Source organism: Hyperolius riggenbachi, chromosome 4, assembly GCF_040937935.1.
Source record: "Hyperolius riggenbachi isolate aHypRig1 chromosome 4, aHypRig1.pri, whole genome shotgun sequence".
In the NCBI taxonomy this organism is placed as follows: domain Eukaryota; kingdom Metazoa; phylum Chordata; class Amphibia; order Anura; family Hyperoliidae; genus Hyperolius; species Hyperolius riggenbachi.
The window spans coordinates 443,870,246-443,890,371 of record NC_090649.1 but is presented as its reverse complement, the minus strand read 5'-3'; the positions used below and the strand labels follow the sequence as shown (position 1 = coordinate 443,890,371).

Below are 20,126 nucleotides of genomic sequence, written 5' to 3'. Positions count from 1 at the left end.
AATGTACAGGTAGTCCTCGGTTAACGAACGAGATAGGGACTGTAGGTTCATTCTTAACCTGAATCTGTTCTTAAGTCAGAACACTGTGCCATCTCTGTCCCCTGTACCTCCTCTGTGCCCCCTGTGCCTCCAGTGTACCCCTCTGTGTCACCTCTGCCATTTGTACCTGTTTATACAAGCTTAAAAACATTTCTTCATTGATTTTTTTCAAAATAGATTTTTTAAAAACTACAAGTCCAATTTTAAAAAAATGTTTGGGCTTGTTCCCATGGAAACAGAGAATCCATGCCGTTCGTATCGGTGGGTCGTTCGGAAGTCGGGGACTACCTGTATAATAATCATAATAATAATAATAATAATATAGTGTGTGCCTGTGGTGAGGACTAGGATTGACCAATGAGATGCAAAATGTTCCGAAATTATGCACATTTTTATGCAAATGTATGCAGTTTGAAAATGGACCAATACATTTACTGTAAACCCAGGTTTAAATTGATTGGTCCATTTTCAAGCTGCATACATTTGCATAAAAGTTTGCATAAATTTCCATCAACTGCCTACAACAATTTGCATATCAGTGATCTTCCCTAGTGAGGACATTAGAGGGTAAGCTTCTCTGGGGCAGAGACTGATTGGAATGGATCAGTGATCTCTGTACAGCGTGGTTAAATATGCCAGAGCTATATAAATGTAGAGCACAATGGATTCCGCTCAACCTCCACTCACCAGAACAATGCAGGGGCCACGCAACTCAAACCCAAGCGAACAGCAAAAGAAGGCGGCTCCGCACAGTGTCAAAGGCGAACTCATAAAACTTGCAGTTTATTGAATCAGGCAAAAACAGCATAGCCAGACAGCTATATAAAATGAATAATGATAATAATAATAATAATAAGCGACTGTGGTGAGGACATTAGAGTGTAAGCTCCTCTGGTACAGAGACTGATGGGAATTTATTAGGGTCCGTTTCCACTAGAGCGAATCTGCATGCGGTTTCTGCAAATCAATGGGCCTATTTCCACTGGTCAGAAATTCTGTGCGGTGGACGGTGCAGAAAAAAAATCTGTGCGATTCACCTGTAATGTATTTAATAGGAAATCCGCATGCGTTTTCGCTATGTGAATTTGCGTACGTTTTTGCCTAAAATCAATGTAAGAAGAAACAGGCACTGACATGGTTAAATTCATACGTTTGAGTTAAAATTTGCATACAAACGCGTATGAATTCGCATCCGCATGCAAATTCATTTTCGCGTTTTCCCCAACGGAATCGCACCGCACTAGTGGAAACGTGCCCGTGATCTCTGTACAGCGCTGTGGAATATGTCAGAGCTATATAAATGTATAATAATAGTGTGTGACTGTGGTGAGGACATTAGAGTGTAAGCTCCTCTGGTGCAGAGACTGATGGGAATGTAGTGGGATTAGCACAGTAGTGTCAGTCAGTCTGGCAGGGATGCAGTTGGGGATTAGTGACGAATGCTGGTTCTATAATTAGCAGTGGTTTATAAGCCATTGCTGTGGCCTCAGCCAGATATTGCACAGAGCTGACAGCAGAGGCCAGGTGGGAGGAAGAGGGGACACAGCTCAGTAGTAGAAACACTGGAAATTTCTGTGACACATGTATAAGTGTCCACCAATGATACAATCTTGATTGTACAATCTTACCAGTTCTCTGTAGTAGAAAAATACACTGAGTGAATAGACTTTAAATGGATAATTTAGGTAGTCCCTCGTATTACATAAGTGGTAAGATTGTATCACAAGCGGGCACCTTCATGATGGCAACACACGATGCAATTTCCCGCCCAATCGATGGGTGATTGGACAGGAAGTTGTGCTGTTTGTACATGTCCAAACTGCTCTCGATCGAGAAAGGGATCGATTTTCCAATGATAACTTTGCAAAATCAATCCTTTTCTCGATCAGTATCAGATTGGACATGGCAGAAATAATCACCCGATTCCCGTTGATCAGACAGGAAGCTGCATCGCGTGTTTCCATCATAAGAAACACTTTGGCCACAAGCTATCAGACAGACAACGCAGTGGGTTGTCCATTTACCACCACTCCTCTTACGTCCTGATTGACGGAAAAATTCTGTCTGGTCAGATTGAAAATTTAGATGACCGTAATCGAATCTGTTGGAATCAACAGGGAAAATCTGTAAGCATATTGCCGCCTTAAAAAGGACATCCGAGATGAAAAACTGATTAGATAAACAATTGCATCTATCCTCCTTCTCCTAAAAATGACTTCCTTTTTTTAACATATCCCACAGTTTTATTTTATATTTAAATCTAGTTTTTACTGTTTCATCGTCTCTGTTTAATGACACATTCATTGGATGCCAGAGCTCAAATCTATTATTATTATTAGTTGTATTTATAAAGCGCCAACATATAACGCATCGCTGGACAATAAATAGGGTTCCATACATTGTAACAAGGCAATGTCACAAAGTGAAGTTGGCACACCATCAGTTGTCTTGGGGTGCTTGGTAAAGTGGCATAGGCAGTGCCACAGCAGATAGAGTTCATGGATATTACCAGCACACCGCAGTTTTATAATAAGCACTTTATTATGCCAGTTTCCACAGGTAAATCAAACAATTGTTTCGGGGGCCACGCAGGGTCCCCCTTTATCAAGGCACATGCCTTGATAAAGGGGGACCCTGCGCAGCCCCCGAAACAATTGTTGGATTTACCTGTGGAAACTGGCATAATAAAGTGCGTATTATAAAACTGTAGTGTGTTGGTAATATCCATGAACTACATTGTAACAAGGGGTGACACAGAGAGGTAGGAAATGGTTATACAACATTGCACAAGGTTATACATGCGTACAACATGCTCTATTTGCAGGAACGACGGGTCCGTCGGACCCTCCCGCGATAGTAGAGCGTGTGTACAGTTTGTCTGCAGACTGATAAGGCTGTTTCTGAGCGGATCGTTCAGAAACAGTGTTAGTCTGCAGACAGACTGTACACACGCTCTACTATCGCTGGAACGCCCGCCCAGTGGGAGTGTCCGACGGACCCGTCGTTCCTTATAGTAGTGCGGGTGTACGCACCTTTAATCTATAGTCCGATAGGAACTGCCACTTGCATACCTGATATTTAACTCTTTCAGGCAGAAAAAAAAAAAAAAAGGAACACAGCATAGTAATTTGTGTGCTTGCCACCTTAAATACACATGTCTATCTCATGTCACTTCAGTTGTCTTAAGACTGATGAAGTGGGATCTATATAAATGCAATTCTATGTACCCTAAATGTGTATTTTTGCTCTGGTTCTTATTTTCTTTTTCTCTTTCCTTGGTCTTTTCTCTTTTTCTTGACTGTCTGGAGGCGAGATGGTGGGGAGACTGCTGATTGGTTCCTGGTTGTCAGTTACTTTTTAGTTGTAGAAATCAGATTTATTGTATATTTTCCTTGGGATTTCTTCCCTTTTCTACATGAGTGACTCACCTAAGTACAGAGATGGCTTATAGGGGGTCACTTAGAGATTTCTAATATGTTCCTGATATTCTGATTATATTTGTGTATAGCTTATTGTACTGGCTTTCTATATATGTAAATGTCTCAGGCCTCTAGTTAGAGGATTTTCTATGCTTGTTCATATGTCTCTTTTTTTTTCAATAAAATTTAATAGTTAATAGACTGATGAATACTCTGATTTCGATGCCAGCAGGAGTTAACTGGCTTCCCTCTAAAAATTGCACTAGACTTTCATGGGCATAGGGCTATGATAGGGATTAGTATGCGAGCCTCTCTAAGGGACAGTTAAGTGACAAGACACTGTACAGCGCTCTTGACCCACCGCCTATCAAGATCTTCTGTCATGTGCCATCTTCTTCTGTCAGGTGCCAATTTAAAATCAACCAACTTAATTGATTTAGACCAATAATGGGTCTACTAATCGATTGGGCCAGCATATGGCGGCATCAATTTCTAGCAGATGCTCAAACTGGTCGGAAATTCAAGTGAAAACTGGCCAATCAGATGTACTACCTGTTGATTCTCACTGGCCCAATTCCAAGCTGGGTATGTTTTGTATGAAATTTGCACATAAGCTGCAAATACTAGCCTCTCATTGGCTATTCAGTGTGGTGAGGTCACAGGAAGGGGAGGGATCCCACATTGGGGGTGCAGCACCTGTATATAGACATGGATACGATAAGCCACACATGGAACATATAACATGACACGGAACTCACCCAGCGCTCCCTGGCATATGTCTGTCCTCGTGGCTCCACCTACAATGAACTGCGGATCATCGACGATTTCCTGGAGAGAAGACACAAGAGACCAGATCAGTGATAGATCTACAGATCGTTTTGCCAGATTCCCGATCTCCTTGGATCACAGTGCTCAGCAGCTGTCACACTGTAAAGAGGCAATACAGTGACAGTAGAATGCGGTACATTATTCAGGATACTCCTTTTTATGGTATCTATCCTGGTTTCAGCACCAGAAACACTTCCTATATCTACATATCGCTGTATTAGTATGTAGTCCCGCCCTCCCAGTGATGTCACAGCCTAGTCTCTAGAAAGAGCATAGTGAACTGAAAAGAAGTGCAGAGCCCCCCACCATCATCATGGCATCAGAGAGGGAGGGGGGGGGGGGGGGTTAACAAAGACAATCTTAAAGGATGCACTGTGAAGGGAATCCCCCTCCCCTCATAGCTGAGTTTTCCCCTCCCCCACTGATGAAAGCTTCTGCTAATGGGTGCAATAAAATATGGAAATTACATCAGTCCTTATCTGCCTGAAATTTCTGTGGTGGGGCAGGCTGTGAACGTAGAGTAAAAAGCCTCTGCTAAAATTTTAAATGTAAAAAAAGAGGTAAAATTGAAATTTTAGTAATTGAGCCTGATTATTGGCAAGCATTTTTAATATGTTATTGAGAAATTCTGATAAAAATCATGCTTAGTTCACTTTAAAGGATACCCGAGGTGAGAGGTATATGAAGGCTGCCATATTGATTTCCTTGTAAACAATACCAGTTGCCTGGCAGTCCTCCTGACCCTGCGTCTCGAATACTTTTACCTATCAACCCTAAACAGGCATGCAGCAGATCAGGTACTGACTTAGGTTTTACTGGATTAGCCATAGGCTTGTTCCAGGGTTTTGACTCAGACACTACTTATGCCAGAAGATCAACAGGGCTGCCAGGTAACTGGTATTGTTTAAAAGGAAACAAATATAGCAGCCTCCATATACCTCTCACCTCGGCAAATAGTGCTGTTTATGTCCACCAGGTGGCTCAACAGAAGATGCCAATAGGGATGCACAGGGAGGTGCTACCAATTTGGATTTTACTCAAAATGTATGCAGCTTTTAAATTAATCAAATATAGCAGCTCTGCGCTTGATAGGTCATTTTCCAAGCTGCATATATATAGTCCAAACTGCATACATATAGTCCAAACTGCGGGGGCATTATGACACCAGGGCAGTTTAGGTATTAGCATTCCAGACTGGAGGGGGTTGATTGAGCAGAGTGGTCTGTACATGCCAGTCCCTCATTCATCACTCACCGATGGCCGCTTCCACCGCACCCCCTGCACCTTGCTGGATCCGGGGCCCAGCTCCTTGAACCCCAAGGAGGCGGTGGCTGGAGGGAAATGGGGGTCCTCAAACAGGGTGCCATTCTCCAGGCAGGACTGGCGCAGGCTCTCGTAGTCCTGGTTCAGGTACTTCACTGCAGAGTCATGTGACCCCACCCCCGATGCCTTCAGCCGATCGATCTTCAGCTTTGAGGCGATTCCCCCAAACGGCATCATCTTCTTACCTGGAAGAGAGGAAGAACACTGAGGAAGGGCAGGACATTTCCTGGGGGGAGGGGGGGGATGAGCACCAAACATAGGTTACTATGGGAAATCCTGATGACCGTATCTGGCGAGGAGGAATCTTCTGGTATACATCATAATCTGGGCTTTCCTTACAGTAATACACAGATCTAGAGGGAATAGTGTATGATAAAATCTCACCCTGGCGGAATATTCATTCATCCTTATGGTTCCACAGCAATGAATTCTCCCGCTCTGCCTCCTATCTGTGCGTGACAGTTCCCTCTTTCATGCCCAGCTGCCCAACCCCCCTTCCCAAGCAGCAGCTGCCCTAGGCTGTGGCCTATGTAACCTTTGCAGTAATCCAGCCTAGAATAATCAAAACAAAAGCCCATATCAAGGAAGGTGGAGCCACCAAGAGAGTGCAGAACTTTAAATATTTTGTAAAGTTCGATCATAGGCTAAGCATGTAGTTATGAGGAGACTGGCTATCACAAATGATACTTTAATACACAAGACAAGTCAATGTTTCCGGACACGAGTCCGGTCTTCAGGGCAATTAGGTCTTTAAAGGACAACTGAAGTGAGATGAAAATGTAGGCAGCCATATTTATTTCCTTTTAAACAATACCAGTTGCCTGGCTGTCCTGTTGGTCTATTTGGCTGCAGTAGTGTCTGAATAACACCAGGAACATGCAAGCAGCTAATCTTGTCAGATCTGACAATAATGTCAGAAACACCTGATCTGTTGCATGCTTGTTCACCGGCTGTGGCTAAAAGTATTAGAGGCAGAGGATCAGCAGGGCAGCCAGGCAACTGGTATTGCTTAAAAGGAAATAAATATGGCCGCCTCCACATCCCTCTCACTTACAGTGAGTACGCGTGACCAAGCCTCATTTAGACGCAAAACGGCCGTTGCTCCACCGCTCACAGCCCGACACCCACCTCCTGCACCAGTCACCCTGCACTCGCCGGACACGCAAGAGACGCCTGTCATCACCTCTGCATTCATGTGGAATGTAAATGAAGCATTGTTTATGCCTGATGTGAAGCACATTGTCATCACATGCTAATAAATTTGCACAAGACGAAGGTACACGCAACTTTCTTGTGGACTAAAAGCTGTTGTGAATTTCCCCTGTGTTGAAGCAGTGCACACGTCTGGATGACAGTTTGGCAGACACAGGCCTGGAGTTGCAGGGAGATGGAATGACATTCACCAGTGTAACGCTTTTTGCTCACTTGTAATATATTGGGATGTGATATACACTTATCCTTTCTTTTCTTCAGATCCGGTGCGAAAGTGTGTGATTGGCTACATCCCAGGGCTAGATGGTATTTGTGCTATAGATTGAGCTGCAGTCTGGGCGATATCACTCTATACATGGATAATATATGGTGCATGAAAGGAGGGTGACGCAGCCCTGCAGAGCATGCCGGGAGATGTATACAGGCAGCTTCCCCCCTTCAGCCTCACTGACTCAGAGCTGGCCCTGGTCCAAATCCCATCCCTGTAGATTCCAGACATGTCTGCCTCTAATACAACATTCTGCGGTCTCTACTGTCACTAGGAGGAATAATGTCACATCCAGGTGGGGACACTGCAGCCTCTACTGTCACCTGGAGGAATAATGTCACATCCAGGTAGGTGACACTGCAGCCTCTACTGTCACCAGGAGGAATAATGTCACATACAGGTGGGGACACTGCAGCCTCTACTGTCACCAGGAGGAATAATGTCACATACAGGTGGGGACACTGCAGCCTCTACTGTCACCAGGAGGAATAATGTCACATCCAGGTAGGTGACACTGCAGCCTCTACTGTCACCTGGACGAATAATGTCACACACAGGTGAGGACACTGCAGCCACTATGGACACCAAGCTGGGATAGGGTCATATGCAGGTAGGGGGACACTGCAGCCTCTACTGTCACCAGGCTGCGATAGTGTCATATACAGGTAGGGGACACTGCAGGGCACAGGGTGGGACATCACTAAGCAAAGAACACGGTCTCTTCCCTGCTGAACGATTTCAATTCCCAGTCTGATATTACTGAACAAAGAATGAGCCCCCCCCACCTGACATCACTGAACCAAAGAGTCAGAGCAGTTTTGGGTACCCGGAGTCAGAGGTTCCATTAACTTGGAGAGTCAGATGATTACCACAACAGCTCTGGTGAGAATTAGACTAAGGACTTGGAGCAATTTTGGGTACCTGGAGTCGGAGGTTTCATACACTGAGCAGCCCCATCCTCGCTGATATCACTGAGCAAAGAACAAGCTCCCTCTCCTGCTGACATCACTGAACAAAGAACAAGCTCCCTCCCCTGCTGATATCACTGAGCAAAGAACAAGCTCCCACCCCTGCTGACATCACTGAACAAAGAACAAGCTCCCTCCCCTGCTGATATCACTGAGCAAAGAACAAGCTCCCTCCCCTGCTGACATCACTGAGCAAAGAACAAGCTCCCTCCCCTGCTGACATCACTGAGCAAAGAACAAGCTGCCTCCCCTGCTGACATCACTGAACAAAGAACAAGCTCCCTCCCCTGCTGAGATCACTGAACAAAGAACAAGCTCCCTCCCTCTCTGACATCACTGAGCAAAGAACAAGCTCCTTCCCCTGCTGACATCACTGAACAAAGAACAAGCTCCCTCCCCTGCTGAGATCACTGAACAAAGAACAAGCTCCCTCCCTTGTTGACATCACTGAGCAAAGAACAAGCTCCTTCCCCTGCTGACATCACTGAACAAAGAACAAGCTCCCTCCCCCGCTGACCTCACTGAGCAAAGAACAAGCTACCTCCCCTGCTGACATCACTGAATAAAGAACAAGCTACCTCCCCTGCTGACATCACTGAATAAAGAACAAGCTCCCTCCCCTGCTGACATCACTGAACAAAGAACAAGCGCCCTCCCCCACTGAACCAAAAACAAGCTCCCTCCCCCGCTGACCTCACTGAACAAATAGATATTCCTTAGATCTGATGAATACAACATCTAATCTATCAGAACATCTCACATAGTGTATACCCAACTGTAGGTTGCAAGCTCATGTGGACATGGCCCACCTCCCTTATTACTGCATCTTTATATTTCTGTATTCACTATAAAGTAACACAGGAGGTGACGTGTAACATCCTGTGAGGCGCCGGTGCACTGAAACTTCTCTGGAAGGGACACGACACTGATAATCCACCTGCATATACCCATTACTGTGTGCTAACCCTATAAGTCCACCTTCACAGGGACCTTTGCAATGTGATGCCTGTGGAAGCAGGTATACATCGGATCAGGAAAGTAGTGCTGCATGTTACACGTGTGTTGTGTCACATAGCCAATGAAAAGTAAGCTTCACTGTAGCCGCACGTGGTTTGCATTTATGGTGCATTTTGCACTCGGTTGTACCACAATGCACCCGCCGCCCTGTGAATGCCGTTATGCCGCACTTTAATGCACCACTGTGAGCGGGGCCTCAGTCCCAGAGCTCCACCTACGATACAAACCTGATCAGTGTGCTGGGAGACATTCTGCATTACTTAGCAACCAGTGTGTGTGGTGTGGTGTGTGTGTGTGTGGTGTGTGTGTGGTGTGTGTGTGGTGTGTGTGACCCACTCATAGTTGTTCTGTTGGGGGCTCTGCAGGAGGGCTGTAGATATGAGATAAGCCAATACATAAGTGCTGCCCTTCGAGATTGGGGTGAGAGAATCCACAGATTCAAAGTCACTCATGTGTAGTAGATGTTCTGTGCAATTTTGTGAGCTGATAGAAAGGCTCCAATTGCCTGTTACCACTTAAGGGGCCCATACACTGGACAGGATGGAAAATCTAGGTCGATCTGCTGTTGTCAGCAAATCGATGGCCCATAGAGTTGCATTGGGTCTAATGGTGCAATAATGCATTTATGCTGGGAATACACGATCAGATAGTTTCTTATCAATCGAGCGGATGGCTCGATTGATCATTTCCGTCAGGCCCGATCAGCGAGGCGCTCGATTCCCCGCTCGATACCCGCGGGGGACAATGGGCAGAAAACGAGTGGAAGATAATGGGCAGAAAACGGCGGGGAAGCACTTAGATCTGTTCCTGGTGTGTGGCACAGATCAGACAGATTCCTGTCAGATTTGACTTGACAGGCATCTGACAGAAATCTATCTGATGGTCGAATCTGCTGCAAATCTATCAGTGTATGGCCACCACCTACTGTATGGCCACTTACTGCTGTAGCAAATGATAGTGACTAATCACAGCCTTACAAATCTGTCAGCTGATCAGACTGATTACATGACTCTGCTACACGCGAGTGGAAACACTACCCATAGGTACTCCCATACCCCCCGGGGCTTATCGTATCCTTCAGTACTATCCCTGATCTGGTGATCACAGGTTGTCTTGCCATCCCTCCAGTGCTCATTTCTGCATGATGCTGGGCAGGCAGTCCCTTCCCCCAGATCCAGCCGTGGAAACTCCTTACATATCACAACTTTTCTTATATAAAACACATCTGCCTAGCTGCTCCATGCTGATACCTAAGAGGTCACACTGTACTGAGGCTCCAGCAGGAAGTTGATAGACGGGAGGATCTTCCCGCTATAATCCAGCATGGGTGATGACACTCCTGGGAGAAATTAATCTCACACTTCTTTTGTAAACTGACAGCGTGAGATGGACAAACACCAGCCAGAGATATGCCTCCACCGGGAGGGGCACCATTCTGTACACAGTCAGTATTTACCTGCCGAATGCTCGCCAATCCATTAGCAAACCACTGCCAGCACCCTGTGCCAAATATCAGCCCAACACACAATCCCTCCCAGCAGATAACAGGCTGCCAGACCCACAATCCATGTACAGACCAGGGGATCCCTAAAGATAGCCATACATCTAGCAGTGATGGGCAGATCTAATGGAATAGATTAGAGAGATCTGTCAGCTGCCCATACACCACAGGCCGATTCCTGATGCCGCATCACCCGCCTTGATGGCCCGGCACTGTTCTCCCTAATGTCAAATGCCCCCCCCCCCCCCCCCACACACACACACACACTATGCATTACATGTCCGCGTCCAACGTTGGGGGGGGGGGGGTTAGAGTTGAGTTGCACATTTCACACTGCTACCTGATTGACCATGATGGCTCGACATCTAGCAGCATGCCCGGTCGATACATACGACCAATATCAGCCCGAAATTGGTTGCATTGTTGATCGGGCATACTCTTGGCGGCACAAATTATCATCATTATTATCAGATGGTCGATCAGCTGCCAAGTCGATAGATGTATGGCCACCTTAACTCAAGCCAACTTTACATAACACCACCCATTATTACTAATACAGCAATGAAATATTCTGCAGCACTATCTCATCTTTGCTGCAAGTCCAGGGTATACAGTGAACTCACTGTTCTGTGGCCAGCAGTATGTCCTGGTATGACCTAGGCATTGGCTGTACAGTAGGTTTCCCGGCAGGTTATAAATCTGTGAATGGACTGACAGTGAGAGTGAATCTGTGACTGGTTGATCTGCTCCTGTATGCGCTCTGTTACCCAGCATGTGTGGAGTATTGTGCTCTCCCCTCTCGCTCTCTATAAAGAGGAAACTAATTCCTCAGCCAGGAAGTTGTTATCTCTCCTCCGATGTGCATTAATCCAGGGAGAGTCGTGTTTATATTCCCCAGAATCCCCGGCGGCGGTGAATCAGCCTCTTATTATTATTATTACAGTGGCTTCCTAATAAGGATTGTTCATATTACTAATGAGGTCAATATTAGCTCAGCCACACCCTGGCCTGAGATCTGCCAATACCACCAGCTGCTGTACAAATCCAAGGATAACCATGACACCCAATACCCTCATCACATTATCCAAGCCATAGTCTGACATTCTGATCCTTCTATGGCTGCATGAGCATCCTCTTGCCTGCTGTCTGAAACTAGCGGCTGCCTTATAGGACAACTGAAGATAGAGGTATATGGAGGCTGCCATGTTTATTTCCTTTGAAGCAATACCAGTTGCCTGGCAGCCCTGCTGATCCTCTGCCTTTAATACTATTAGCCATAGCCCCTGAACAAGCATGCAGCAGATCAGGTGTTTCAGACTTTAAAGGGAGATCTGACAAGACTAGCTGCATGCTGGTTTCTGGTGTTATTCAGATACTACTGCAGAGAAATAGACCAGCAGGGCTGCCAGGAAACTGGAATTGATTAAAAGGAAATAAATATGGCAGCCTCCGTATACCTCTTACTTCAGTTCCCCTTTAAGAAGGCCTCCACATTTATTTCCTTTTAAACCATACCAGTTGCCTGGCTGTCCTGCTGATATTTCTGGTCAGTAGTGTCTGGATCCCTCCACAATGGGATGAAGGAGGTGCGTGGCCCAGAACAGCGCATGCGTAGTGGCCCACAACCAAGCTGGATCGCAGCGTTCACAGCAGCATAGTGGATTGGACGGACATCAAGGGAGCGCACAGACTACAGGGGGCTGGAGGAAGCCCCAGGTAAGTAAAACCCCTTTTCCCCCTTCCTCACAGGTTTACTTTAAAGAAAACCTGTAACGTAAAAAAAAGTGCCTCTGGGGGTATTTTTTACGTTACAGGTTTTCTTCTCTGCAGTAGAGTGGACCCAAACGGGATCGGCTATTTCTGCCTTAGCCCATTGGGGAGCCACTACTGCGCCTGCGTTCGAGCCGGGAAAAGTAAATATTGCAGACGATACTGCGTCAGCGCCACAGCCTGACAAGTTGTTGGCAGTGGCTTCAGAGGGGCACAGCGAGACCACCGTGGGATGGAGGAGGACGGGGAAAGCCTCAATCAGATCCAGAGGCTTCCCACGCCTGAGGCAAGTACCCCCTAGGGGCACTTTTTTATATACAGTCTCTTTAAAGTGTCATAGTGTGCGGACTACTCTTCACTTTCTGCAAAAACAAAACTTCCCACAAGATGGCAGAATGAGTACATATATATCCAGCATAACGTTAGTGCAACACCTGTACAGATATGAATGGCTCCTCCCAGCCACTTCTGGAAAAACTGAACTGATAAGAAAGCATTTCTCTGTGTTTCATTCAGCAAGGCCAGATCACTGCACCGTGAGCATGTCGGAGATTTTATCAAGCCACTGTGCACAGTGCTGACGTCACCAGAAAGATGGCCGCTCCCATGCTGGTAAAACAAGAGCTATAGGAGGGAGGAGTGGCAGCGTAGACACGCTGGGGTTACCGCACAGCTTGTGAGGTTACATTACCGGACATCTGCTCTATATTATGATCACTGCGCAGTGCTGGAGGATGTGAACCAACCATCAACTATTTGGAGGGGTTTGTAAGATTTCACATTGTGACAAAGGAACCAGAAAACACAACGTTAGTAAGTGACACACAGAACAGACGCAGGATTAGTCTCAGGTTACAGAATGGGACACAAGGGTTCCTGATCTGAAAACAACAATTTTTTCAAAGGACACCTGAAGTGAGAAAGGAATATGGATGTTGCCATATTGATCTCCTTTTAAAAAGAGAGTCTGAAGCCTAAAATAAAATAAAAAATGATTTACCTTATATTATTTAAGGAGAGGGAAGGCTCTGGGTCCTATGGAGCCTCCCCGTTCTCCTCTCGATGTCCGCGTTCCCCCACAGGTTGCCCCGTTAGCAGTCCACAACCAATTTGGTTTCGGACTGCTATCTTCCGGGTTGGGGAGACTTCATCAGTCTTCGGAAGTACTCTGGCTTCCAAAGACAGGCCGCTCCGTACTGCACACGTGCGAGCGCCCTCTCTGGCGCACTCGCCATAATCAGTACAGAGCCGGCGGTCTTCAGAAGCCTGAGTGGTTCCGAAGTCTCCCCTGACAGGAGATACAAACGGAGGAGCCTGCGAGGAGAACGGTAAAGACTCATTAGGACCCAGAGCCTTCCCGGAAGTATCTGTTTTTTTATTTTATGTTAAGCTTCAGATTCTCTTTAAAGAGACTCAGAGATGAGTCTCACTACAGCTTTTTATTTTACTTACCCGGGGCTTCCTCCAGCCCCATAAGCATGGATGTGTCTCTTGCTGCCGTCCTCCTCAGCACCACTGATGTTCAGCCGAAATCTTCCCCGCTAAGCGGCTCAGTGATGTCAGTGGCCCCGGCTGACTTCACTCAGTCAGACTGAGTCCGACTGAGCCGCTTACCGGGGGTTGACTGCCGGAGAACGGCGGCACTGAGGAGGACAGCTAGGGATACATCCATGCTTATGGGGCTGGAGGAAGCCCCAGGTAAGTAATAAACTGCAGCAAGACTCATCTCTGAGTCTCTTTAAAGAGAAACTCCGACCAAAAATTGAACTTTATCCCAATCAGTAGCTGATACCCCCTTTTACAGGAGAAATCTATTCCTTTTCACAAACTGACCATCAGGGGGCGCTGTATGGCTGATATTGTGGTGAAACCCCTCCCACAAGAAAAGTTCGAACTTTTGGCAGTTTCCTGTCTGTGAACCTTGCTGTATTGTGGGAAATAGCTGTTTACAGCGGTTTCCAACTGCCAAAAAACATGCAGCAGCTACATCACCTGCCAACAGTAAAATGTTCACTGGAGTTCCTCTTTAAGCAATACCAGTTGCCTGGCTGTCCTGCTGATCCTCTGCCTCTTTTAGCCTTTTACGTTTAGCCATAGACAGGCATGGGCTAAACTTCGGATTCGGGTGAATCCGGATAGTTGCTATTTGAATTCACCAAGTAATGCTGTGCGGGCTGGGCGGGGGTTCAAGCTTACCCTTCTGAAGGGTAAGCTTGACCCCCCCCCGCCCAGCCCGCACAGCATTACTTGGTGAATTCAGATAGCAACTATCTGGATTCACCCGAACCCGAAGTTGCCATAGACCCTCAACAAGCATGCAGATCAGGTGCTCTGAGTGAAGGGTGTCTGGATTAGACACATGCTTGTTTCAAGTGTGTGATTCAGACACTACTGCAGCCACTACTGCACTCAGCCGTGGGTTCCTGTTTCGGTAACGGTTCTGGTGGTTTTCTTTCATTTCCTCCATTGTTTCCTGCAGTGCACATGTAATGATCCGCTCAGCTGGCTGCACAGGCAGCCAGCTGTTTGACCATTCCTTATGTCTGAGAGATGCAGGTCTCTGGAAAAGAGACCTGGTTTCATCCTGCAACTTTCAGAGTTGCATTGCTGAGGGATTTGCATACATGCAAATTGCTCATCTGTATCGTTTGAGGGCTGGCAGTATAAAAGCCTGCTGCTGACCAAAAGGCTTCGCTGGTCATAACGGTTTGTAAACACACTCCTGGAGTGTCAGCCTTCTCTGTTGGATGGTTAGCTAACTTAGAGTAATTCTGGGGGCTGTATTAGATACCCCTCTAGTTCAGTCAGGTTGTATATTTGTATTGCCTGTTCTGTCTGTCTGTTGGGTGCTAACCAGAGCAGCGGTTGCTATTGGTAGCTCCTTCTGTTTCTATACTTGGATCACACTTGCTCTCGCGAAAAGAGCAGTGGATCCTGCTAGCTCTGTTGCTTTACTTGGATCACACTCGCTCTGGCGGAAAGAGCAGTGGATCCTGCTAACTCTGTTTCCCTATTTAGATTGCACTCGCTCTGGCGGAAGAGCGGTGGATCGTATCCCTCACTTATTCCTGTTTTCGTTTATCTGTCTGGTCTGATACGAACGCTTGCTGGAGGCTCGGTGAGGTAACCGTTAAGCAAGTGCTCGCGTCCTCTGTTTCTGGTTTGTCTGTCGGTGGTCAGTTAGGCGTGCTTGTCTCTGTTGTGCTTAACATGCGGAGATCGCGCTGTAAACGTGTTCGCTGTTGCGAATGAGTGCGGTGTTCGCGTTTAGTTAGCGTTTGTTATTTTCCTTATCTTCTCATTGTATGATTTGCTGTGCCTTTGTTACTCTCGTGCCCTGTCTTGCTTTAGCCTTGTGTCACCTCTGGCAATCGCCTCTCTCGCGATTGCGTTCCTACTTCGTATCTGCTGTTGTGTGTGCACCGTCGCGGGTTGGCGACTAGATTGGTGAACAAATATACATTCTGTCCCTGTGCTCATTCGCAATCGCTTCCCTTGCGATTGCGTTCTCACTTGGTTTCCTCTGTTGTGTGTCCGTCGTAGGTTGGCGACTAGATTGGTGGACATACATACAATCCCCCTCTGTGCTTATTCAGTCTTGTGGCGCTGTTAGCAATCGCCATCCCTTGCGATTGCCTTCTCACCTGATTTTCATGGTTGTGTGTTCATCGTCGCTGGGTGGCGACTAGATTGGTGGACACACATACACTCTGTCGCTTTACTCTCTCTCTTTAAGGGCCATCTTGCCCTGCGTTCTTCCCTTCGTACAATTCCTGTCTGGCGTCTGTGGCAGGGCAGAGGATCTGTTCCTCTGCACTCCACAGCTCCATCTGCCGACAGGAATCTCCCTCTACAGGTGCGTTGCACCTTTTGCTGGGTTCTCTCAAATGATATACGCTTGTGGAGGATTTCCGCAGTGTCAGCGCGCATCCTGTGCGCTGACCACGGAGAGAATTCCACAATCGTTACAGCACATCACTTGTTCATCGTTTGTTGTCTGCTCGTGTTTAGTAACATCTTCATGGTGGATTACCCTGGGCACTATGAGGGTGTATATTGTGCTGTCACGTATCCTTCGCACTCTGATGGAATAATCTATACACTATTAGTCCAAGACCCGGGTCCATTGCATCAGAGGAGATATATGTCCCCTTAATGCAGGCGTATTGGTCGGAGGGATTCATTGTTTAACCACTTTGGTACCAGTGGTCTCTTGCCCCCTAAAGTAACACTGCAGCAAAGAAAAACATGATATAATGAATTGTATGTGTAGTGCGGATAATTATTAGAACATTAGTAGTTAAGAAAAGAGTCTCATGTTTTTATTTTCAGTTATCTAGCATTTTTAATAACATTGCATCATTCTCTAATATTTGCAGTTTACAAACCACATTCTGCATTTTAAACTATGAAACAGAGCTGAGCTAATAACCCTTTCAAATTCTCTGCAGTAAAATCTTTTCTGAAGTAGTCTCTCACGGTTTCTTTGATGTATAAGTGCTTCAGAAAATAGCACTGTAGCCAACTAAATTAGTCAGAGAGCTCAGAGAAGCTCTTTTGCATACATCAAGTGAAGTTTCTTAATTCTACCTGAACTGGAAACTGTAGGAGACTCATATTGATGACACTAGTTTGCGAAAACGGTCGGGAAGGAGACAGACAGCACCTTTATACTGTCCTTTACGGCTGACCCATACACGCGTGCAACTTTCTCGGGGTTCCCATTGCATGGGCCCCGTATGTAAGTTTTGTTTTTATGCTATTTTTAAGCTGTTTTTATTATAAAAACTCTATATTAAACGGTCGGTTTACACTTAGAGTTGCCGTTTGTTCGTTTTTTATGATGTTTACTGATATCCATTCGTGAGATGAATCATTGCTGAATTGGTGGATCTTGGACAGACTGTTGCTTCCTGATGTCCTACCAAAACGTTGATACAACCTTATAATGTGGGATGTCACCAGCTGGTAAGCCTCTCCTTTTTTTGAGTATCCATGATTGCAGAGCTATGCCGTGACCCCCATATTTATTGTGGTGAAGATTTACCTGCTCTTATTCTTTGTTGAAGACTCGTCTTTTGTTTTTGGACTCTGCGCTGATCATATATAATTTACTTGTTTGTGAACTCTGGACATTGTTGTTCTTTCAGCAGCAGCCACTTTGTTTCCTTGGCGCTGATACACATATGCAAACTCATATTGTTGCTACGAATGTTCTATTTATTATGCGTGCTACACATCCAATTCATTATATCATAAGTTCATTTTCACCTCAAATTCCCTTTAAGGACCAGAGACAGCTGGTACCAAAAAACGGGCCTACCAACGTCTCACCGCACCAACCAGCCACCGCAGGCCACTCCCTCTGCTGTCTCTATGACGGCAGAGCTCTGTGAGCCGTTCAGGAGCCGATTTAATTGGCTCCTGACCCTGTGATCACTGTGAGCCAATGACATTGGCTCACAGGGTCAGGAGCCAATTGGCTCCTGAACGGCTCACAGAGCTCTGCAGTCATAGCGACTGCAGAGCAAGTGGTCTGCAGCAATGGGAGCACGGTGCGATCGGCAGTCGCAGCAGGACAGTGTAGCGCCGTAATTGAAAGCTACATCTTGGCAGGAATAAGCAGCCATAAACAGGGTGTAGGTTTCAATTAGCGCAGTCCGGAAGCGGTTTTAACAACAGGGAGGCTTCCTTGTTTTGCTGCCTTCACCACAGGTTAATATTTCATTATATGCAAACATTGTTTTTATGTCCATATCTTTAATTTTAGTACCAGTGATTTCCAATAAAGTATTGTATTTGTTTATTCATATCAATGGTGCAGCTTCTCTTGAAGGTTTCTTTTCTCTATGCTCATTTGCACTACTGCAGCCAAAGAGATCAGCAGCACTGCCAGGCAACTGGTATTGTTTAATAGGAAATAAATATGGCAGCATCCTTATGTCTCTCACGTTAGGTGTCCTTTAAAGATACAGCAAATATTCCACATCTTAAAGGGACACTTAAGTCAAACAAAAAAAAATGAGTTTTACTCACCTAGGGCTTCCAATAGCCCCCTGCAGCTGTCCGGTGCCCTCGCCGTCTCCCTCCGATCCTCCTGGCCGCGTTGGCAACCACTTCCTGTTTCGGTGACAGGAGCTGACAGGCTGGGGACGCGAGTGATTCTTCGCGTTCCTGGCCACAATAGCGCCATCTATGCTGCTATAGCATATATCATATGCCATATAGCAGCATAGAGGGTGCTAATGTGTCTGGGAACGCGAAGAATCACTTGCGTCCCCAGCCTGTCACCTCCTGTCACCGAAACAGGAAGTGGCTGCCGACGGGGCCAGGAGGATCGGAGGGAGACGGCGAGGGCACCGGACAGCTGCAGGGGGCTATTGGAAGCCCTAGGTGAGTAAAACTCATTTTTTTTGTTTGACTTAAGTGTCCCTTTAAGTCAATACATCAATCTCTGCTTATTATTATTAATGGGTGAATTGAATGCATGCAGATTACAGGACACCATTTCCAGGGACAAAATGTCTATCAATCTGTACAGCACCATGGAATATGGACGCGATATACAAGTCACTAATATTAATATCACGGATGGTCCCTGGAAATCGGTAAAAGCCCACCAGACGTGGTACGCCCAGCAATCACCAAGAAACCGCCAGAATGATATGACATTCACCATCCAGAGTTACAGCAACACTGCCATCACACACAATGCAGTCAGTGCCCTCCACCAGAGTAATGGGAGCAGCAGTGCCCCCTGCAGGTAGACAGGCGTTCATGCGTTACCTTCACCTAACCTACCTCCAGAGAAGGTCGCCATGGCGGCTAGTTGCTGAGGCTGGCGTGAAGCAGGCGTGCGAGAAAAGCGTCTGTGGGCAGGAGATTGATTGCAGAGTGCAGGTGAGAGAAGGAAAGAAAGAAGACGGTGAACACAATGCAGTTACATCATTACATTACTATGTATTGCAGTATGCACAATACATCCCATAGGTGAGCTATGGGGAGGCAACATGGGCAGCTGCCCGGTGCACAGAAATCCCAAACGGTAAAATCTGACAGCTCCGGCCCCCATTACATTACTCACCAATCAACAGCCGGAAATGATTCTTCCAGGACACCTGTGTCAGTTACCTTACACTGCAAGGATCCAATAAACTGCCTGTTATCAACCGTTCACAGGTCATTGATGTCACAACAGTCACCTGGCTCACTCACACACAGACATAGACCCGGCCCGTCCCTTCCGATCCTCCAGTGCTCTGTCCCGTGCATCTCCTACTCCCATGCAAGACTGCAGGACTTCTCAAGAGCTGCCCCCACTCTCTCCTTCCACGACTCATCAGGCTCACTCCAACCTTCAACACCTTGAAACAAACCCTGAAAAAACACACCTCTTCTAGATCGCCTAGATCCCCCAGTGCCCCATCAATGACATAACTCCTATGATGCAACCCATACCACAAGAAATCTTTATCTTTTCTCTAATAGATCATCAGAGGGGTCTGTATGGCTGATAATGTGGTGAAACCCCTCCCACAGTGTGATGATAGGACGATGGTTTGGACAGTTTTCTGTGTGTGAACCTTGTTGCATTGTGGGAAGTAACATTTTTTCCATCTGACAAGCAAGCAATATTTCCCTCTGTGCATAGAACTCTCAGTAAATGAACATTCTGTACAGATCACCTGGAAGGACTAAAGATGTCTCCACCAGTGATAAGTTTAAGAATATAAATCAGGGAGAGGAAAGATTTTACAATGGGAAAACAGTGACCCAAAAAA

At 46.3% G+C, this 20,126-nt stretch overlaps 1 protein-coding gene across 1 annotated transcript in view; it reads right to left on the bottom strand.

The window, feature by feature from the left end:
• Positions 1–19,214, bottom strand: part of CAPN11 (calpain 11) — a 53,220-nt gene extending 34,006 nt beyond the window's left edge. The window contains exons 1-3 of the mRNA XM_068232653.1: positions 19,147–19,214; positions 5,541–5,794; positions 4,217–4,286 (exon numbers count right to left, since the gene is read on the bottom strand). Of these exons, the coding sequence (XP_068088754.1) occupies positions 4,217–4,286; positions 5,541–5,794; positions 19,147–19,165 (343 nt within the window). The 5' untranslated portion in view covers positions 19,166–19,214. The remainder of the gene's footprint in view (positions 1–4,216; positions 4,287–5,540; positions 5,795–19,146) is intronic.
• Positions 19,215–20,126: the final 912 nt, after the last annotated feature.